The sequence below is a fragment of the Siniperca chuatsi genome, linkage group LG12 (genome assembly GCF_020085105.1).
Source record: "Siniperca chuatsi isolate FFG_IHB_CAS linkage group LG12, ASM2008510v1, whole genome shotgun sequence".
NCBI lineage: Eukaryota > Metazoa > Chordata > Actinopteri > Centrarchiformes > Sinipercidae > Siniperca > Siniperca chuatsi.
In genome coordinates, this window is record NC_058053.1 from 15,882,997 (window position 1) to 15,906,472 (window position 23,476).

Below are 23,476 nucleotides of genomic sequence, written 5' to 3' on the forward strand. Positions count from 1 at the left end.
ATGATTACAATGACAATATCAGGATCCTGAAACTGAAGCAGCTAAATGGAACTCAGCCATTTTTAATTTTAACATTTACACCTGTGCTTTTGACATACTCCATTACAAGTACATGTCTTGCATTCAAATTTTACTTAAAGGCCCCTAAAACATATTTTCTCAATCAGCTTATTACTAAACCAGTGGTTCCCAACATTATTGGCTTGTGATCCCCTACAGAAAAACAGTGTCTGGTTGAGGCTCCTTGTCATGTTTTATGTCTATGGTTTCATTTAAATAACTGTTTGAGGACCAAAGAGGTAAAATTATCCAATATTTCACCAAAAAGCAAAGATTAGAGAAAAGTCCAAAAAACTAAAAATAGATTTGTGAAGCAGAACTTCATTATTTCATCTTTCCTCTCCCATTAATCATCTCATGACACCCGAGATTTATTTTGACCCTTTGGAGGGGGCCTGACCCCTACAGGTTGGGAGTTTGGAAATAGTTAAAACTAGCTCCACCTCGATCAGCTACAACAGTAAAGTTCTGCTTACACATTGATGCACCAGTATTAACAATCTAATAATGTAATATATTTATTTTATTATGTTTTATTTGTAAGGGACCATGTACAGTATTGAACATAAATGTTGCCATTTGATTTATAGTAATATATCAGTCACAGGGGACAACTACTTTTACTTTGATACTTTAAATACATTTGCTGAATATAAAATGTATTTTATATAGTTGGATTATTGTATGATATATTAACATATAAGCAACATTTTCATGTTGCATGCAGTGTAACTACCAACTATAGCTGTCAAATAAATGTAGTGGAGTTTAAAGTGCCTTTGAAATGTATAAAGCGGCATAAAATGGAGACAAAACTTTATACTATACTAATTTTATACTTTCACTATAATGCTTTTTGAGTGAAAAAGGCAAGTATGAACGACCCTTTATCAATCCTTTGACATGAAATAAAATTTTGTCACCATGCTGTTTCACTGTTGCACCACAAATGGCATAACTACATGAATTGAGTTATAAATTATACACAGAATTATTCAATATTCAGAGCTGTAACTCTACTTGAAACACTTGGTCGAGTGTTATCAATGTGCTATACACCTAGTCTTTGTTCTTTCCCATCCATCCACACACTCACTGAACTCATACAGACTTAAGTGTGTCCATACAGACAAGTGCACCCATACAACTCCTAACAGCTCAAACAACTGAACCTGTATTCATTCAACACATTCACTTCACGAGCTGGATGAATCACTCAAGCAAGACATTCTTTAAAATGAAAAAAAGTGTGCCATCTGAGGTATTTCATTAGTAACTGCAATGAGAAGAAACATGAGAAATAACTGTTAAAATAGCAGCAGCCATACCACTTCATTGTTGACATTTAGTGAACATTTAATTTGATAAGCAGGGATTTTGAGTGAATATAAGATAAGAGGCATAAAATGCATCACTGAAGCCTATTTAACCAGATAAAAACAAGCCCTCTTTCATCTTAATGAATTTGCCGTGCTGATTGGATTTGAGGGACTGGAAGCTATTGGGCAGAAGAAATGACAGACATGTTTTTATTTCTCGACTATCAGCTTTGAGGCTGGTCTTTGTAGGCTGGCACTCTGCTGGCATTAGAGCCCTCTCGCTGCCCACGGTGCAGTTGCCGTCAGCTCTACAAACATGTAAAAGCAGCCAGTGTGACGGGGAGGGGCATGAGAACTGAATGCTGATCATCTCATTTACAGTCGAGCCACACACCAGGCCACACTGACACATTTCATCACCTGTACTATTTACCAACTTTTTATCTCTGCAGCCCACTACTTCAAAAATGAATTACTCACAAAATATGCTTTCACAATGTTCTACCAAAAGTACGGGGAAGGACTGAAGTTATTTTGTTCAGCCTTCTTTGTGACTGTGTGATTGGAATTGTGTGTACATGATATGTTATCTTTGGGTGACGTGTCTGCAAGGTATTGCACTTGAGAAAATAATATATATTGGACTGTAACCAAAATATAAGCATTAGATATAGTCTTCTGTAATTTGGTTTAAAACATGGGTACTGCATACATACAACATGGTCTTTAAATAAAAATACAATAAATACGTTGTGTTTTTTATTAACTTTGGCTTACAGTACTGTATATCTTTTGGAAATCACTCTCCCCAATTGTCAGTATAATGTGGATGTGTGACATGCAACCATCAGTTCTTCTACAAATACATCTTTCATATGGAATATGTTTTCTACCAGTTGCAACAAAGACAATGACATTCATCAATTTTGCAGTGAATGTCAAAATTAAAAGCAATGCAGTCTATGGCTGCTTCTTTTGATTTTTTTTTTCTTTCACCTCAGTTTACTGTCTTATTCAACACACGATAAATAAACAAGGCAAAACATTTTATGACAAAAAAATTATATAAACAGCATTTAAAGATTTAAGACACCAAAGGGCACTCCAAGTCAGAGCTGCTGTGAGACTCACAGACTTGGCAGTTCTCATAAAGAAACAGCAAAGCACACTGAAGCTGAGAAACAGACAGATGCAGGAGACAGATTAATGGTGAGACTAAAAGAGAGAGACACAGGATGCGAGAGAGAGAGAGAGTCAAAGGAAATGTTTAAACTAGTCTGTGAGGAATCTCTCTCTTGCTCCGCTCTCTTAAGACCAAAGCCTCACCAACGGGCCACTTGGCTTGTGTAGTCCTCAGTGGTGGTGGGGAAGTCACCGTCAGTCCCTTTCTCCAATCCTCCTCCCCTTACCCCACCTTTATTTCCTTCCCTTCTGTGTTTGGGCAGCCATGGCCTGCCCTGCTCTTTTTGCTCCCTCAGCCAACGCCTCTCCTCGCGCCTCTTCAAGCGCACCTCCTGGTGCTCCCTCTGGCGGGTGAACTGGAAACGCTGAAGGAACAGGTCCTTCGCGTACTCGTACAACTGCACGTCCAAGAAGTTGAGCTCCTCGATGCGTCTGCGCACGGGCTCGCTCAGGTCCACGTTGGCGGCTCGCGTGCTGTTGATCTGTGTGAAAGCAGAGATGAAGCGCAGGCTGAACGTCCGCTCAAACAAGTACTGCGTCTTGCGTTGAAACTCGGTCAGGCCGTAGAAAGCCATGTTCTTCAGGTTGCTCATGGCGCTGCTTAAAAGGATGTGGTTACGCTGGCTCTCATTCATAGAGGACAGGTTGTAGCAGCCCACCAGGTTCAGGTCAGCCAGCATGCGGACCTGCCGGTTATTGGCCAGGTTGGACGGGCAGTTCATGAACTCTGTCAGGGTGACACCGGACCAGTCGTCGCCACTGTAGCAGGTCGGCAGCTCGTCCTGGGTGGGCGAGCGTCCATCACACATATGGAGGGCGGTCTTCCATGTGGCTCCGCGCTGGACATGCTTCCACTCACTCAGGTAGCGGGAGACTGGGTCGCGCAGCATGGTGATGTAGTAGAAGTTCCTGCAGCCAAAACAAACACAGTTAGAGAGCTGTGAGCACATCATCATCACAGAGGGCTGCCCTGCATTGTGCTGACAGATGGTGACTTTTGTCTGTGTGTGAAACTTCAAGGTTGAATGCTAATTGGCAAACAGAAAGTCTCACTAATGAGATTATTACATAGTTTCTATATATTGACCTTGAAAAACTGAACCCTTGCATCAGCGTAATGATTTTACAAAATTGAGCTAGAACTGGTTCCATTCCACAGATTTCTCCCACCTGCCAACATGGAGAATAATTGGGAATAAAGACTTAATGGCAATCCATGGACATACAGAAAGTGAGCAAAACTGACCCAACTAAATCCCAAACATGTCACCATTACAAAATAATGAGGTTTCAGTTTTTGTGCCTCACATCTGTTGCACTTTTAACTGGGTATCCTACCCATCATTTGTCACCCAATCACAGCAGGGCATTTAACAGGTGAAAACACATTCAGCTGGCACTTGGTGAAAAACCAGTAAATGAGCGCTATTCTTTTTACACAAACCACTGCCTCTCCTCTAGACAGTGAATACGTCCTCAATCATTGCAAAAGGGCAGTCACTGAACATGGAAGACAAACATAGATTCAACAGTTTTCTGTGGTCTTTGGTTGAGGAAGCAAAACAGCCAGTTTCTACCCCAAAATTAATAGCAATAATAATTAAAAAAAAGCAAAAATATCATATCTGACTGTGAAGGTGAAATTTGTCCATACACAGAGGGTTACATCTGCCCTTCAGGCCAAGGTTGAAGAACTCCATGGAGATCGACTCTGCTGAACCTCAGGTATGCCAAAGTGCATTCTGATGGAAAACCAAGACTGGACAGGTGTTGACCAGGTAAACCTCTCCTGATGTCCTGTGAGTGCCATGTGAATATTTAATGATGCGACCCCCAGAACAGTCTGGGCAGATAAAGTAGAGTGCGGTGCTGATATTTCATCGACTCCAAAGCTCAGTGCTGCTTCAGTTCTTTCAGCACAACAAACATCCACACAGTCTCACCCAGGAGAGGAAATATAAGAGCTACACAAACAGTCTCCTGTGCTAATACCTTCTTATCCTTCAGGCTTGGATTCAATGCGGACGAAATGCCAAAAATAATTCTGAAATTGTACACACACTGGAATATTTTTATTCCAAACTTCATTCTGGTTGTTTTTAAGGGAGAATATGCTGTTTGTTTGGATTCTTGCATTTGTTTTTTAACAATTGCCTGTTGCATTTTTGTCCTTACCAGTCCTGTTATATCAGCTCTAACACTAAGATTACATCACGGGCATTATCTGAGTCTGAGTCTGTGTCACAATCTGCCTACGATGAGGATGGAGGGGGCTGTCTCCAGGAGTCTGTTCTAGACCTTGAACAATTAATTAAAGGTGGGGTATGCGATTCTAATCCAATACACGTCTTTTTGTCAAATTCATCGAATATCTCCTCACGGTGTGCTAGCTGTCCTTTCAGTGTGTGTGCTGAAAAAAAATCTAGTTTTTATTCACAGCCCTGGCTCTGTAAATGGGAAACAAACAAAGTGGCTCGGACCGAGCCACACAACACTATTCCAGCCATGATTTGTGTGTCAGGGACGTTAAATGACTTGCCCACGGACATTCAGCTTACTTTCTAGTTTGCCAAGATATGTTGTTGTTGTGATGTTAGCTGTAGTAGCAGCAGAGTTGTGAGTATCCTGCCTGGAACTGGTTTGCTGGCTCTGGGAAACCGTCTCGTCCTCTCTGGCTGTTAGCTTCGCAGCAGCAACTGTAGGGACAGTTTACTAACCCACAACCTAGCTAACGTTAGTTACATTACTTGCTGTGTCGTTGTTCGCTCTATAACATGGTATTTGTCATGGTATTGGAGTTCTCCAGAATCGTTTACCCCACCTTTAAATGATTAGTTGATTTAACTGCCAACATTTTTGATAATGTATTAATAATTGTATTAATTTTTAAATCAAAAATGCTAAACATTCTCTCGTTCTAGCTTCTCCAATATGAGGATTTTCTGTTTATTTTTGTTGTATATCACTGTAAATTGAATATCTTTGGGTTTGGGACAGTTGGTCAGACAAAACAAGGCTTTGGAAGGTGTCAGCTTCGGCTGTGGGTAACGGTTTTCTGACATTTTTTAGACTAAATGATTAATTGGTTAATCCAAAAATATAATCAGCAGATTAAGTGATGAAACAATTGTTAGTTGCATCTCTAGCCAGTTCCAATACTTCCAGGAGATAAAGTATTACTTTATTAAATGTATTCATCAGTTTCAAAATCATCATATTAATAAATTTAATTTCAATTTAAACAAATTTGTCAAATCTGTCAAGTATCAACAAGGACACTTCCTCCCTGCAGAAATCATGCTGTATTTAAAGTTGGTATAAATTGCAAAAAGTGAACCTGCCAACCATTTGTACATTAAGAAAAGCTTTTTTATATATCCTGAAAACTGAGTCAAACAGGAGGTAGTTTGACTATGAGGTGTAAAGTAACACTGTGGATGTTGAGGTGGAATATGGAAACTTGCACTCAATTCTGGCTAACCAGGTTCAAATCCAAACGAGCGAGCTTGTAGGCTACTGTGCATTAAGGTTTTATTTGTGGGTTACATTTTGCTTATTTAACCATGATCAACCTATTTCTCTAACCTCAGTCAAACTTCTTCTGGTTGCCTGACCCTAACCCAAAACACAACACTGGTTTAGTACACTGACAGAATAATCCTGTGCATAGGAATGTGCAGTGTGAATCCAACTTTTCCAAAGAAATCACACAAACATGGTTTGAGATGAGTACGCAATGAAAAAAAGAAAAATATTCAGGTGTACACATGTGCGCAACTAGCAACATTATCTGACTGAACAAACCACAAGATTGCCAAAAATATGTCTTGAGTTTATCTTGGGATAAAGGAACGCCACCGCTGACAATGTTACCCAATATGAGTCAGGCACGAAGCTGTGATTACAGCCCTGGTGGCAGCAGCTGCATCCTGGCAACTGCTCCTGGAGTTGGCTGGCTGCAGATACATCCTCATTAGACTGTCTCTGGGACATAAACACATGCAGCAAGTGTTGTTTGAGTGCACTCGACAGCCCAAAGGTCAGTTGTGTGCACCATCAGTGTCAAAATGCATCAGGATCAACGGGTCTGCAGAGCTGTCTCGAGGAGTCTTTCCCTGAGTGATACAGATGGCTGTCGAGAGGGGAGGGAGTAAGCTAACAGGCTTCTCTTACTCCTGGCCTGTGTTATCATCAGTACCACCCCTACAGTCATTTCACACTCACTGTGAAAAGTACTGTGAAAAGTTTATACTGTGATGCTGCTTTGCAGTAGATGATTATTAAAAAAGCACAGCAAATACTGTAGGAAACAGCTTTAATTAGACATTTTAATAACATACTGTGCATGGCAAAGGTGTGACAGAGCCACATCCCCAGATGTGTTCAACAGCGGTAACACACTGATTTATATTTAACGTGCGTCAGTGAAGCTGTGATTTAAACAGACTGTGTTTCACTTGTGTAGTAGACCTGTGAGTGATCAACTTGTGCATTAGAGATCTGTCCATGGCACGCAGAGGATATAGAACCAAAAACTTTGGCGTGAACTCGTGAGCCGCGAGCAGCTGTTGTGTTCACTGTTGCTGGTTGACATGAACACCGAACATGAAGCAGGAGGAGTTCAGTGAGCAGCCACTGAACACTGAGGGGAGAAAATTTGCTTTCTTTTAGCTATTGGAAGTATTTGATGACTGGTCATTACAAATACTGGGCAGGACAATTTTTCATAGTTCATATATTGGGAGGAGACACGACCCCCCCTTTGCAGCAATTATGCGCTTGGTTGTGTCAAGAACCCTGTTGAACTCTAGTTAATCATGGATCAATAACGGATAGGAGGCATAATGCAACTCATTCCGCCCCAGAATACTTCTCTAAAGCAGCAGCAGCAGCCTGACTTCACTGGAGCACAAACTAAATAGGGGCCATTAAGCAGAGATGGAAGAGGAATTCAAAAGTATGGATAAAAATGGAAACTAAAGCAAGGAATGATGAGGGAAGCAGAGGACGGAGCTGCTGCAGACAGGAATACTAAGGCTTAGAATAATTTAAATAGATGTAGTTAATGGATATGGAAAAAGTTGGATAAATACAGCATGCATGAAAGCTATGTTTGACTGATACTTTTGAAAAATGTCCTACAGCAATTTGAGACAACAGCTGAGAAAGAGATATTTATTTAAACCACCAAGTATTTTTTTCAAATAAAAGCTCTGAAGAAAACTGTTTAGTATGTTGATTAACTGTATACTAACTGCAGAAACAGTACACTATAAAGATTAATGTATAGGCTATGTATACATATGTAGTATGAACATGCTGATGTTTAGCAGGTATAATGTTTACCATGTTCACTATTTTAGTTTCAGGTGTTAGCACACTAAAATTAGCTAATTAGCATTACACACAAAGTACAGATAATGGGAATGTCATGAGTTTTACAGGTATCTAGAACCAAAGGAGTGGAAAATTAAAAAGTAATACAAATCAGTCTGAGGGTGAAATTAATGTGTTCCAAAAGTCGTTGAGACATTTCCCTAAAAACTAAAAATATCAACCTCATGGTGGTGAGGAAAAGTCAGGGGCTCACCAAAGTCATTATGATTCATCTTCTGGGAACCATGACAATCCAATAGTTGTTGGATATTTCAGTCTGGACCAAAGTGTTGGACAGATCAACAGACTGAGCAACCGACCAACATTTCCATCCCTATGGAGCCACACGGCTTGCATGGCTAAAAACAGCCAGCAACCCCTGAACCTGTGCAACACCAAGGAACACTTTTATCCTCAGCCAATGTCAGTGCAACAGACAACTGGATTTTAATTGCCCATAATTAACTTCAGTGACACAATTTCAGCCCACTGCTTCTCCCTGATTGCAGGCTGCTAAAAGGGATGCTGTACTTTCAGCCTGAGCGCATGGTGTTTGGAAGTGGATGAAATGAATTCACTGACTCGTCAAGACATTCGTGTGTGGGAGTTGGATATTGTTGCAGGTGCTTGAGGGTGGGCTAGACAATAGGGAAAAGCAAAACAATATACTGTATCTCTGTGAGCTGGGCAGAAAGTTGTTCAGAGCAAAGGCTAACACAGTGAGCAGTAAATATGTGAAGACAGACCATGTCCCAGTACAACAGTGGGACTGACTGATGTTGTTGGGATGTAGACAGTGTGTGTGTGGAGTCCGAGTTTGAAGCATCTGCTTTCGTATCGTGTGAAACCTGTTTACAGTCCGCTGACTTGTCTGATTTATCCTCACAATGTTACAGCTTTGATCTCTCTCCATTACTCCTCTGCAGTCCAAGAGCATTAAGAAAAACATTTTTTAAACATCCTTTTACTGTCATTCTCTGGTTATAGTTGCCTTTATAAATCAGAACAGTCACAATCAAGAGAGACATGTAACATCACAGTTACATGGTAAACAACTAGAATCATATTTAATTCATATCCTACAGTATATTCATGTGCATCTATTCAAAAAAGGCTGCAAAGACTATAAATGAGTGTATCACATCTAATGTCTATTTAATTATGTTCTATTGTTTTAATATTATTTCATTTTTTTATATTTATTTTAAATTTCTTACTGCTTTCCCTACAGTATACTTTATTTCCCCGTGGCATTTTAAGAATCTCAGCATTGTACATTCCTTTCATTTTTTTGGTGCCATTTTTGCCTCTAGGTGAGAGAGAGTGAGAGAGAGAGAGAAGCGCTTAACGTTCAAGATTCAAACTAGGGCACTTTACATTTATTTGGTATGTGTCTTAGACCACTAAGCCACCGTGACACCCTGTGACGCCCCAGGATTGTACTATTAATTCAATTTAGAATCATTAAAAGCAGTGAAAACAAATTTCAGCTAACGGAGTTTTGGGTATTTCACATAACTCTGCTGTTTTGTCTGTGCTCATTCCACTGGTCTCAAGTGGGAAGAGTTCAGTTTGAAAGAGGTGCCACATAAGTTTGTGCACCAATCATGATTTAGCAACATTTAAATAAATGTGAGTTAGCCTGGTTCCAGACCTCTGAATCCACGCCCACATATCCGATTTGTTCAGCGATCCAAATAGGTCTGGTGTTTCGTTGATGGCTGTTTCCACTGGTCGAAACAGTCGACCGATCAGCTTAACAGGCCTGATTAAGAATGGGGTCGTCATCTTCCTGCACAGCTAGCTACTGTAGCTACCTCATGAAAAATAGCGACAGAAAAATGGTGACAAGCATGGATAAGATTTCTGCAGCAGTTCAAGTCGTTGCAAGATGACTTACAGAAACAACAAGGGATAAACAAAGCAAAATAACCCCTACTCTCAACAAGAAATCGGCTAACATGAACACAATGTCAGGCCCAGTAAATGAGGTGAAATGAAATGGCAAATCAGACGGATTATCAAACTAGTTTTGAGTGTTAAACTCTTAATGAGTTTTGATTGTCTTGATTGTCTTTGATTGTCTTGATTACTGGGCCATCATGGAAACAAAAGAAGGTCAGTTTCACGTGAAACTAGGCAGGTTAAACAGCAGACACTCAAGAAGACTCCTTCCTGAGGGCAGGTCTTAAGTAACACAGATTAGCTTAAATTTCTGAGTTCTCAGACCATTTTCACAATTGAGAATGACTTCCGGAGGGGAGCCGAAACATCTTGATTCTGAAAACAGTGTCCAGATGACTATGATTGAAACTTTTTCTACAACAGAACATTCCTGGATGAATGAGGGACTACACCGTCTTAAACTCTTAATAACTAACTTATAAAAACACGGCAGTAATAAATAAATAATACGTAAGTATGTCTTAATGTTTTAGAAAAATACACATGACTTTCAAGGGCTTTAAGGAGAAAAACTGTCATCCTTTTCATGTGTTATTGGTAATTTACCTTACATTTCCAGGGCCATTTTACTGTTTGATATCTGACAAAACCTTGTCACAACATATTATGACTGAATGGTATGCAGTTATAACATTCAGTATCATTACTAAGGAGGCCAAATATACCAAACGTTGAGATGAATGATTCTAGCAGCACAGAGTACAGAGTACAATACCCTATGAGAAGGTATTCCTGTAATTTTGCACCTCACTTGACTCCTGCCCTTTTCTCCACTCTGCTTCTCCTCCATGTCCTACATTAGTGTTAGACATTAGTGTTCCCTCCGGATCCATAACCTTTTCTTAAAGGTTGTCACATTAATCATGCTGCTGATTTCACTAGTCAATCTCCCTCTGTATCTCTTGTGTTTATCTCTTGCCATGCTGTGCATCGTCTCTCTTCACTGCCCTCCAGTTGTGGCACTGCATACAAACAACCACCACTCCTCCTTCACTCCTCCTCCTTTTTTATGGCCTTTTCCAAGAGACTCCTCATTCAGGTAAATCACGGTAATGATAAAAGTTTATGAGAGAGGAAGGCAACATAGTAATGTCTGATTCTCATCTCAACAAACAATTTCAGGCTGGTATAGTTTTAAAGATCTGAAAGAGTGGAACATAAAAACTGTTGCAAGCTGCTCCTGAGGAAATCAGTTTTTTATTAAAAACCATGGTGACCATGAAGTGTATTAATAAACAGGGTTATTGAGAGCACAGAGACACAGAGAGTTTTTATAACTTTATCAACACTGTCTCCTAGAAATGACAACTAATTTGAAACAGTTTGAAGATGTGATGACCATTTCTATTAACCATCGTAGAAAAGGTTTCAGTCGTAGTCATCTGGACACTGTTTTCAGAAATCAAGACGTTTCGGCTCCCATCCGGAAGTCATTCTCAATTGTGAAAATGGTCTGAGCTGACCTTCTTTTGTTTCCATGATGGCCCAGTAATCAGGCCTATTGCTTTCTGGCTGGACCTCCCTCATCACTGTTAAGTACCTGATTAGCATATGATTGGCTTGACCATGGTGTTAATACACTGTGGTAAACGGTTGGCTAGTTGAATCTCAGACCACCATTTCTGTTTAAACAGATTCAGTTTCAGGTGAAACTAGGCAGGGTAAACAGCAGACACTCAGGAAGACTCCTCCCTGAGGGCAGGGCCTAAGCAACACAGAGTTCCCAGACCATTTTCACAATTGAGAATGACTTCCGGAGGGGAGCCGAAACGTCTTGATTTCTGAAAACAGTGTCCAGATGACTACGACTGAAACCTTTTCTACGATGGAACACTCCTGGACGAATGAGGGACTACCCCGGTCATTTCTATTAACATAATGAGGAAATGTTGTTGAAAACATATTTCATTTATTTTCTGCCAAAATATCTGATCTTGAAATACAATATCTGCTCTCATTATTGAACTTTTTAAATGTTTTTTTATGGTTTAGCCATTCACAGCACTTGGTTAAGGTTAGGGAAAGATAATTTAATACAGAAAAAATCTGCAGTGAATTGAATAAAAAAAACAACGTGTTTATTAACATTTGAGCAAAGCCACGATCTTTCCTAACCTTAACCAAAGAGCTTTTACTGCCTAAACCCAACCACAGATGGGACTCAGGATGCATGCAAACTTTGGACTTTGGTGTCACAGTCCCACACTTTCATATGCTTTCCATCCACCCCGACCAACTTCTTACAACTCCGGTGCAGTAGACAGTGGTGAAAGAAGTACTCAGATCTTTTACTTAAGTAAAAGCAGAAATACCATAGTCTAAAAGTACTCTATTACCTATGTCCATTACAAGTAAAAGTCCTTAATTCAAAATGTTACTTAAGTAAAAGTACAGAAGTATGATCAGCAAAATGTACTTAAAGTATCAAAAGTAAAAGTACTCATGCAGAATGGTCCCCGTCACAGTGTTATATTATTATACGTTATATTATTATTCTGTTTTTAACGAATAATGTAAGAGCATTTTAATATTCGTCAATGTGGAGCCAATTTCGGATACTTTGTATACCACTGGGTATAGTAGTACAGTATCATATAAGCATAGCATGTGGTTTTATTTATGTAAAAAGTAACTAAGCATCAAATTAATGTAGTGGAGTAAAAAGTACAATATTTCCCTCTGAAATTTAGTGGAGTAGAAGCATAAAGTAGCATCAAACCGAAATACTCAAGTAAAGTACAAGTATGTCAAAACTGTACTTAAGTACAGTACTTGAGTAAATGTACTAAGTTACAGTCCACCACTGGCGATAGATAAATGTTGTGTTTCATTCATTGAAAACGATTTAGTACTTTATAAATGTAACTTCCAGGAGACAGGGTTGAATGTTACACATGGCTAAAATTTCCAGCAGGTAGTATCTGATTGTGTTGTCCCACAGCCCTCAAACATGATCTGAGCGGTACATTTGATCAGAGTCAGCTGTTAGCAGACAACAGCAGGACAGAGCAGGAATATGGTTATGCCAGTGGCACTGCGCTCAGCTAAACTACCTCAGCTCTCAGTGAGATTGCCCCAGTGCTCCCCTTTAACCAATAAACAACTGTGTAGTCACAACCCAAACACTCCAAAAATACACAGGTATGTGGAGTACACTCTGAGCACTCCTCATTCAATATGTATTAAATTATTGTAGAAACTACAATAAGGAGTTGTTGAAAGCTTGGCTTAAGTGCCTCTTTTGACTGAGAAGATAAAATGGGTACTAGCAAAGGGAGGAGGCAGATACAATATTATATTGTGAACTAAACCCTCAAATAACTGTTCAGATGCTGTATACAAACAGTAGCTCCTGCATGTTGTAGGGTACATTAATCTAGGCAGATGGCGTCTTAGGCCGCCTGAACAAAGCCTGTGTGCAGTGGTGGAATGTAACTAAGTACATTTACTCAAGTACTGTACTTAAGTACAATTGTACTTGTACTTTACTTGAGTATTTACATTTTATGCTACTTTCTTCTTTCTACTTCACTACATTTCAGAGGGAAATATTGTACTTTTTACTCCACTACATTTATGTATTGAAATTAGCTCCACATTGATGAATATTAAAATGCTCCTACATGTATTTGTTAGTGATAAGAACAGAATAATATCATATTCTGTGATAAACATAACACTTTGAAAGGAGACATTCGGCATAATCAGTACTTTTACTTTTGATACTTTATGCACATTTTGCTGATGATACTTCTGTACTTTTACTTAAGTAACATTTTGAATTCAGTATGGTATTTCGACATTTACTAGGATCTGAATACTTCTTACAACACTGTCTGTGTGCTTACGTGGAACTGGCATAATGAATGAACAACATGTACTATTATAAACTCATGCGATCTTTGTAAAATTTGAGCATAAATCAAATTATCCTAATTCACTATTTATAGGCACAGACAAGAAAGTCTTAGTTATGTTGCATTCTTGCCTGAAAATGTTGGAACAGGAGTATAATTATTTTATTTATGTGCTGACAGAATTGTACTGTATGGAATATTGTTTGGACCTAATGTTTTTACTTCATCACTTGTTGTCTACATTTTATTTTTGCATTGAAGTCAATAAATTAACTTACTAGCTAGGATGGCAATGACGGTCAGTTGGTTACAATTTTGGCGTGTTTCAAGAATATGCTTAATGTTTTTTGCTATTGCTGGGTGGTGGATAATAGCTGTGAGCACTATTTTGTTTATCAGCCGATTTGGACGTCCCAGATATGAGATCTTCCTGTCAACACATGAATGCAGCACAATAGTTATGGCTTAATTTAGCAATGGTATAATGATGATGATGATGTCCACCAAATTATATCCAAATCTGTTTCCTTTTCATGTTTTGATTTCTCATGTTGACAGAGAAAACTTACAGGTGAAAACTAATTTCTTGCAACTTTGTTGGCAGAGGCAACACAACAGATCACAGAACTAAAGTATATGTAGTTGTCAAAAGACAGATAGTGTATAGAGTACAGAGGTGATTTGGGGATATGTGCTCTTAGAAAATATATTGTCAGTATGAAATAACTGATACGCTCTGCTGTAACTGTCACAATCCTGGCTGTGTCTGAAGATGTTTGAAATATTACTTGCACCAAAGGAATCATCAGGCATCTTCAGCAGGATATGGGTGTCTAGTCTTGATCAAAAGGATACAGCAGTATGAATATTTGGTACAGTCTGACTGTTGCACTGAAGCAAATTATGTTTAATTTCTGTGATACAGATCATTTTTGTGACACACGCTGTCATGACAATGTTGTTTTCTAGTAGACTTCTGCATTTTGTTCATTACATTTTAAATATTTTCCAGTAGAGAGTACTGCTCGGCTTCGTCACATGGTCGTCAGTGTGAATCCTAATGCTACAGCCCGTGGCCCACAATGTGCCGAGGAACATTTAGCCGTCTACTTGACATTCATAGTCTGCAAGGCTTTCATTTGCACAAAAATCACTGAGTATGAAGGCAATTTAGCTCTCTCATTAAAAAGACATAAACGCCTCAGAACTTAATGGCATCTCACAGTAAAAGAGAGAGCAGTTTTGAGATTACATCTTAAGATTGTCACGCGCATAAAAGCGGGAGAGCCGGTATCGGCTCAGTGTTGACTTTCATCACTGTTTGAATGAAAATGGCCAACAACACAAGTGTCTTCCAGCTATATATCTGTGAAGTTCTGCAGTACTCAGACATTATGTAAGATGTTTTGTAAAAGCTTGGATTTTGCAATGGCTACTATTAATATTTGCATGCAGTTTGCAGGATGCATGTTATTAATGTGTTTTAGTCAAATTACGTCTACAATTATTATGTCTGCGCAGATATAAGGTAAAAGCAATAGGAGGTGAACCTGTATCAGGGATTGTGATTGTAATCAACCACAAACCAGCATGTTACGTTTTGTTATCTGCACCTTTCATCCTAAAATTTATCACAGGGAGATAATGCAGGGTGGTGCAAGCTTTGTGGGAAGAATTTTCTGCACAGGCTGGGTTCTTACGGTGTACAATAAGCATTAACAAATTAATTTGATTATAATTAATCTTGATTAGAGCATCTTTTAGCACTTTAGAGATGTTACAGTAAGTGCTATGTGCTTAACCTTCTGAAAAACAACCCTGAGCACTGCACCGTACACCACGTGCAAAGATGCTTAAAGAGAAATGACTTCTCTAGGTAATGACTTCCTCCATCCCTGCGGTCTTTAATTTCAGCAGTCATGAAAAGTGACATTGATATCACCAGTGGTAAGGTGATTGAGACTGATTGAGGTGATGAGAGTCCTCTCCTTTATCAGTCCACTTTATGAACTGTAACATTACCTCCATTCCCACAGCAGAACAATGAAGACAATCACAATATGCTGTAATAAACAGAGCGCACAAGTGTGGTGTGCTTTGAGCATCAATACTGTAGGTTTGTTTCAGTTGTTCATACAGTTGTTTAATGGCTTTAGAGTGGGATTATATCGCAAGCTCTTGCCTGAATCCTTTACTCATCATCTCTCTGGTGAGAAGATGTCCTTGGTCTGTGAGTGTGAGGGCGTTATTCAGCATGCAAGGTCTCTGTGGTGCATCTGTACAACTCTGCGCTGTCCCGTTTCTCTCAGACAAGATGAGAATGAGACTGGAGACATGCATTATTTGTAACCAATACCATTCCTTAATGGTGTCTGCGCTCCCCCTGGCAGCCCATAATGGACCGTTTTTGAGGTTCTCAGCATCTTGTTCGGCTTTTTGATGGTGACGGAATGGGGACAGTGGGTGTCACCTGGGAAGAAACATGAAGAATGATGGGACCTTTCATTTACTTGTCAAGAAGCTGGCATTGCTAGCACTTGACATGGTGTGCATACAGAGAATGCTTGTAGGAGTGGCAGATAACAACAAGGGGAAGAATTGCCCTTCAAAAGGGAAACACTTCATTCTTTCTTTTATACTACAGAAACAGAAGATGAAAGGAAAGTGTTACATATCTAAGGGAAGAATTAATGGCTCAAGTATAAAATAACTGTGAACATTTCTCACACCAATAATCATTAAAGACCCTTAAACACTATTTAAAGGGGAAATGCACAGATTTTACACATCAGAGTCTGTTTACAGGTCTTGGGGAGTATGACTGCATATGTAAAAAAAAAAGTTGTATAAAGCCTTTTGTGGCTCCAGAGGGAGCTGCGCAAAGTCGGATAAATTGCCTCAGCTGAAGACTACAAGTTTGAAAATGAAATAAATCTGGGGGTGTGGAGTTAGAAAGAAGTGAGCTTACCAGACCTCTGTACCCTGCTCCTGATCTTGCTGGGGGGTGGGGCACATTTGTAAAATTAGTAAAAATGTGTTACATTTCTTAAAGCCCTGTTTCTTGGCAATAATAAACTGCATAAACTGTACATTATTACTAGTTAGATTGTTTATTCAGTGTCATAAATGAACGACAAACAACTTTAAATACCATTATATGAAATAATATCATCATTAAATAGTCCCTGGGCCTGTACCGAATAAGCCCGTTCAGTAATCCATCCATGATACTAACAGGCCAACGACTGACTCTGGTACGGTGGGCAACCAAGGGAGTGCAATCAGATACCATGCCACCCCTGGCAACCCCTCTGGCCTTGCCTCTCCTTGAGGCTAATGGCTCAAGGCTACGTTAGCTGCTACTAGCATAAAACACTCACATCTCTGACCGAACTGTTGGTGGAGTTGCATTGTGCATCATCACAGGCCTCCCTGCCTTTATCCTCTTTGTGATGTTCATGCACCCTGCGGTCTGACACAAAGGTGCGTGATCCACAAACACAAAATGTAACCTTGCCGCAATGAGCAGCAGCATATAAGCACAGGGGAGAAAAAATCTTTACCAGGGGCAAGACCTAAATTACGAGCGGTATACTTTGGGAAGGATGAATGCACCTCTAGAGGAATCAGCTAAGGATGCAGCTCAGGGATGGCACTATCTTCACTCAAATCTGAATGGCTGTGTATCTTTAATGAGATCTGTCATCTCATTTCAGCTCCTGGGGCAGCACCTGTTTGACCTCATCTGCTTGTCAGGCAGCAGAGAACAAAGATTTAAGTTGCAGTTAAGCAGTATCGATACAGCTACATAACTCTGTAACAATCACAATAATAGATCTCATATGCTACTTCCTAACGACATGATATTGTTGAAATGCACAAATGCAACTCTATTTACTGCTACGTAAGGACGGTAAGTGGGGTGTTTGGACACAAATGGCTCTACAGGGAAAATGACTGCACAATAACTGGACAAGATGCTGAGATTAAAAGTATAGGTTGGACAGGAAATCTGAATGTCCCTTTCCATTGGCAAGCGACTCCTTGCTTGCTTTTCTGTAATTTCAGACCAATTAGACATTGTAATATGACAGCACAGCTTCAATTACCACGACAGTGAAAATCCTCCTGTCTAATTATGCTCTCCTTTTAATCTTTCTCTTTCAAAGATCTTTCCAAGAGACAGCGGAGGAGGAGACAAGGCGTGTACTTGCATGGTCTCTAAATTAATAATACAGCCAGAGGAGAGACGCAAGTACACAGGCTGGCAGTGGAAACCACAGTACATGTCACATCACATAACACAGAGCTGAAGACACTGAGAGCTTTGCATGTTACCATCTAATGTCTCTCCAATACTTTCACACACACAACTTCAGCATTTCATCCTCTCAGTCCATCACCGTACCGTATTTAATGTCCCAGAAATTTTATTTAAATTTAGAAGTAATAGTTTTTATCCTCATTATGGATTTCATTATCATCATGGCCATGACCATCATCATCATCATTGTTGGAGCAATACAATAAATGCTGAGGTAGCTATCCCCCTCTGGGTGGTGAGTGAAAAGAAGGAGGGATGGGAAATTATTAATGATATCAGCAACTATCCACAGGCACTGGCATACAAATACTATCTAGTGATACTATTTCTAGCTAGGTGCTGTTACTGTATCTCTCCACACAGCTTTTAGCCACGTTAGCGGCATGGCTTAGGGATGGAAATGTCAGTCTGTCGGTCCACCACTTTGATCCAGACTGAAAAATCTATCTAACTACCGGATGTATTGCCATGAAATTTGGTACAGGCCACCAGAGGATGAATCCTAAGGACTTTGGCGATCCCCTGACTTTTTCTTTATAGCGCTACCATGAGGTTTTTATTTTTAATGAAATTTCTCGAAAACTATGGGATGGATTGTCATGAAAACCTTCATGCCCTACTCATGCGTGGATTCTAATAACTCTGGTGATCACTTGACTTTTTTTCATGTAGTGCCGCAGCCTCAGCTGGACTTGAACTTTCGTGCTAATTAGCAAATGTTAGCACGCTATCATGCTAAACTGAGATGTTGAACATGGTGAACATTATATCCGCTAAACATCGGCATGTTACCATTGTCAGCAAGTGAGCATGTTAGCATGCTTACATTAGCATTTAGCTCAAAGCACCGCTGTGTTTATATACAGCCTCACAGAGCAGCTAGCATGGCTGTAGCCTCTTAGTTGCGTTATATTGATGTAGCTAATTTTAGTTGTACTTAAATCAAACATAAACCTGCTTTATCTAATTTTTGGCCACTTGGAGGTATAAAGTATACATTTGTTGACGTGAACTTCTTAGCAAAGAGTTGCTAATTTACACATAAAGAAGACACAGAGATTCGCATTCATTTGGAGTTGTGTTTCTGGCTACCTTGCAAATGTTAGTCCTATACTATATATTCACTCTCCTTTTAGCCCCTTTTAGATCTCTAACTCCTGAGAAATATCTGGCTCTTTAGCAGCAAAATGCTCTAGTATATTCACGAGGTAGTTGTTAACTTTAGTTGTCTGCCGTTTGGTACAGTGGGTGCAACTGGGAGCAAGGTTGATGAGAGCAGTGAGAGTGAGCCAAAACAGTTGTGGGCAGTAAAACCAAAACAATGAGCTGAAAGATGCTAAAGCTTTCAGTACAGTTGTTGGAGACTGCATTTGATCTATTGTTAATAAAACAATATATGATTAGAGCAACTTTAAAGGAATAGTTCGACATTTTGGGAAATACGCTTATTCGTTTTTTTGCTGAGAGTTGGATGAGAAGGTTGGTACTGTTCTCATATCTGTTGGTTAAAGGTTATATTGATAACGTTTTAATGTAGATGAATATTAAAGAAAAATAATACATTCAGAGAGCTTTTAGAAAGGTGTGGAGTAAAAGTATCACTTTTCCTAAAAAAAAAACAAAAAAACAACCAAAATGTTTTGTTTATCTCTGTGAGATGTCTGTTTGATTCCTGCTTCTAACAAGACTTGTGAGCCAACGACGTTGGTACCACGCGGTATAGTTGCCAGTGTGGAAAAATGTTAGCACATTAGCACATATTAGCTATCTTAGTTTAATCATCCGAACAACAATAACCCATAAAATTACAGTTCTGCATATTTAAACAAAATAAACAAAACTACCGACAGTCATAGCCCTTAAAACCTTAACTAATAATAATAACACAATAATAAGACATTATACAATATACTGCATTTACACTAAGTAACTCAAGGATAGACATGTTTCTATGAGTCAAAGCTCTTCACAGCCTCGCAGTTGACTGATTGACTTACATAATCTGAAGAGGTTTTACTGTTCCTGCTTATTGAGCCAGACTAAGTTATAATGAATAAATTTAATAAAGAACACTGGAGCTGGCATTGATTTTTTGACCATATGATTTTACTTTACGAGACTGGGTGGTCTCCTTTATTTGAACTGCACCAGCCAAGAGTTTATGACCTCTGTGAGAAGGGGACTGTAATATGACTAATAAATATTTTCATGTTATTCTCGCAAATACCATAATGCTACGGTCAATAAAACTTGTTCTTTCAATAATTACTTTTATGTGGTCCTTCCAAATTATATAGTGGCTGTAATCATGATACATAAAGGTTTTAATTTCCGGTAATGGACATTTTTAATGGACGGACTCCTCTGCCAATGTAGCTGTAGGCCATATTGAGCAAATTGAAGTACAATTGATGTGGAAACATTTCCCAGCACTAAAGAGGCCTAATATTGAATTGGCTCTACTTTTGCTTGATTCTTCCATGTTATCCACAAATGGATACCTACTACTTTGGACACTGGACTGAAACAATTACTGTCTCCCCAAACATCCAGCCAGGTGGAGCTTGACGTTTTACAGTGTAATGAAGTGAGTGCCTCTTAAATATTAGTGTGGGTGAGAGAGAGTCATGTAGATGAGGCAGATTATCTAAGTTTCTGAAGCTCATTTCAGTCTCTGCTTGGCACAGAGGATCAAGCCAGCAGCACTGGAAAGGTTTTAACCATGGCTATAATCCCTGCCCTGCTGAGAGTCTGGATTTGGAGGGAAGTGTGTGTGACTTAGAAACAGGGAGGGCTAGAGAGGAATGGATGTTGGGTAGAAAAAAAGAAGGGAAAATATAAACTGGATAATGAGAAGATATAGTAAACATTTAGGGTTCAGATAAGATCAATCAAGAGCTGAAATAATTAGTTGATTAGCTGATTAATTGGTCAGTCGATCCACAAAAAACAAAACATGTATTTTTATGGGGACAAGTTTATAGCATGAACCAATGCCACATACCACAGCATTTATAGCCTAAGCTAGTTTTCAATCCCCATCACTAGATGGGCCTTTAAAATACACAAACGTCAACAAGAAAATACCTAGAAAACAACACAAAATAAACAAACATTCTTTGGTTCCAACTTCTCAAATGTGCATCATTTCCTTGTCTGTGATAGGACGGTGTAGTCTCTCATTCGTCCGGAAGTAATTCTCAATTGTGAAAATGGTCTCTTCCCTGAGGGCAGGGCTTAAGCAAAACAGAGTAGCTTAATTTCTGAGTTCTCAGACCATTTGCACAATTGAGAATGACTTCCGGATGGGAGCCGAAAGGTCTTGATTCTGAAAACAGTGTCCAGATGACTACGACTGAAACCTTTTCTTGTCTGTGATAGTAGTTTCTGTTTGTCTGTGATTTTCTGGTTTTGGACTAAACAACCAATCTGAAGACGTCACCTTGGGTTTTTGGGATATTGTGATGGACATTTTTCACCATTTTCTGACCATTTTATAGACCAAATGAATTATTTAAAAAATAATCAACAGATGCATCTGCAAGACTTTAATTTAAGTCCCCCTATTTAGCATTTATAAGCACTGTATAAACATTTAATACATTGTTTATAATACACTATAATGTAGTTGTAAGCAGATACAAGAGTTTATTAATGTATTTGTCAACAACTATAACTCTTCCAGTGAGAATCCATAAGTTTAGGCTGGCCACTTTCTGACACTGTACATTAATAAACACTTATATATCTTATAAATGCTAAATAGGGGGACTTAGAATAAAGTATTACAGATTAATTGATGGTAAAAATAAGTGTTAGTTGCAACCCTAGCTAGATAGATAGATAGATAGATAGATAGATAGATAGATAGATAGATTGCCATTCTAACACAGACTCTCAGGATTTTGCCTCATGGTATCTTGATTTGCTTTTATCACTAATATGATAACTGCAGAGTAAATTATTCATAAAGCGATCACCGCTCTCATGTTTAAGGAACCATAGCTGTGATCAAAGAGTGATGGTTTCTCTCAGCCATCTCTCTAACAGCCTGCCTACGAGGAATGATCAAAGGACACTCATGTAAACACATTTGTTCCATACAGTAAGCCATCTCAAATCCAGATCTTTTTGTGACATGAAAACTTAAAATAGTAATGAGATGGGTTTAACTATGATCTGTAGGTTGTGTGCAGATGAGATGAGTGTGGGTCCTCCTTCACTTCCTATGAAGGCACAGCAAGACTGATATCTTTCATGGTGGAACTTGCATTCCCAACAGCAGATGGTGTAATTGCTGATTTGTAGTCAAAAATATATATGGAAGAGAATAAATTGTAGCAAACATCATATTGGAAAACATATTCATACATCATAAGATCGCAGATTTGCATTCATCAGTTCTAATACTGACATCTGCTTCTGCATCTGTAAATCTTTCCTTTGAATTTTCTTTGAGCGTAAATTCATCTTGGGCAAGTTACATGAAAAACATAAACAACTATTACGTTATTATTCTTTAGAAAAGTAATCAGTTAATTAATAACTTTTTTTCTCATCACAACTCCATCAAATCTGCATTTAAACATCTCAGAAGCCTCATGCCACATTCTGTTTGCAGCAGCCAGCCTACAGTACGGTTTGGAGGTATCTACTGACCATGGCAGGCTAGCTTAGCGCTGTTAACTGCACACAGCACTCCAGAAGTCCCATTCTAACAGCAGAGTTCATACACCCTTCAACTCCGAACAAAAACAGGTGATTCCTGAATGAGGCGACTAGCTGGCCAGCTAACAAGACACAACATGTACAGTATACAAGACAGCTTTGGAGTTACCAGGAATCACACTTTTCCTCACATCTCCAGGCTTTGCACAAAGCTAACATGTTGGGGACAAGTCCCCTGTCCCCTGAAGAGGCTCAGAGACAAAGTTGTTATCAACCCTCCATCATACACAGCAAACCAACTGACCTCCCACAATAATGTAGTACCGCAGCATTACTGATTACAATTGTATTGTTATTACAGGATTCCAAATTGTTATCCCTTACTCGTTACTGAAAAAAGCAATCACACACATTACTAAGTAATACATTACTGCCCAACACTAGTCTACAGGATCCATAACTCAAACAAGTGTCTACATATTTGTTTGCCAATCATCATGCATATTTCTAATTGAAATTATGAGTTTTAGTAACCACCACTTTGTGCTAAATCCCTGCTCTTCCTAGTGAGGACCTTTTCGCTTAACTCTGCAGATTAAAAACCTAACATTTTTTTCTGAATTCAACACCAGAAATTAATTAAAATTGTTTTGTATTAGTGACACAATAGTTCAATTTAAATTCAAATTAAATGAAGAGCTTATTAGAAGAAACACAAAATCTAC

At 39.1% G+C, this 23,476-nt stretch overlaps 1 protein-coding gene across 1 annotated transcript in view; it reads right to left on the minus strand.

Moving 5' to 3' along the window:
* Window positions 1–1,391: 1,391 nt before the first annotated feature.
* Window positions 1,392–23,476, minus strand: part of hs6st3b (heparan sulfate 6-O-sulfotransferase 3b) — a 63,553-nt gene continuing 41,468 nt past the window's right edge. Inside the window, exon 2 of the mRNA XM_044216024.1 lies at window positions 1,392–3,470. Coding sequence (XP_044071959.1) covers window positions 2,702–3,470 — 769 coding nt within the window. The 3' untranslated portion in view covers window positions 1,392–2,701. The remainder of the gene's footprint in view (window positions 3,471–23,476) is intronic.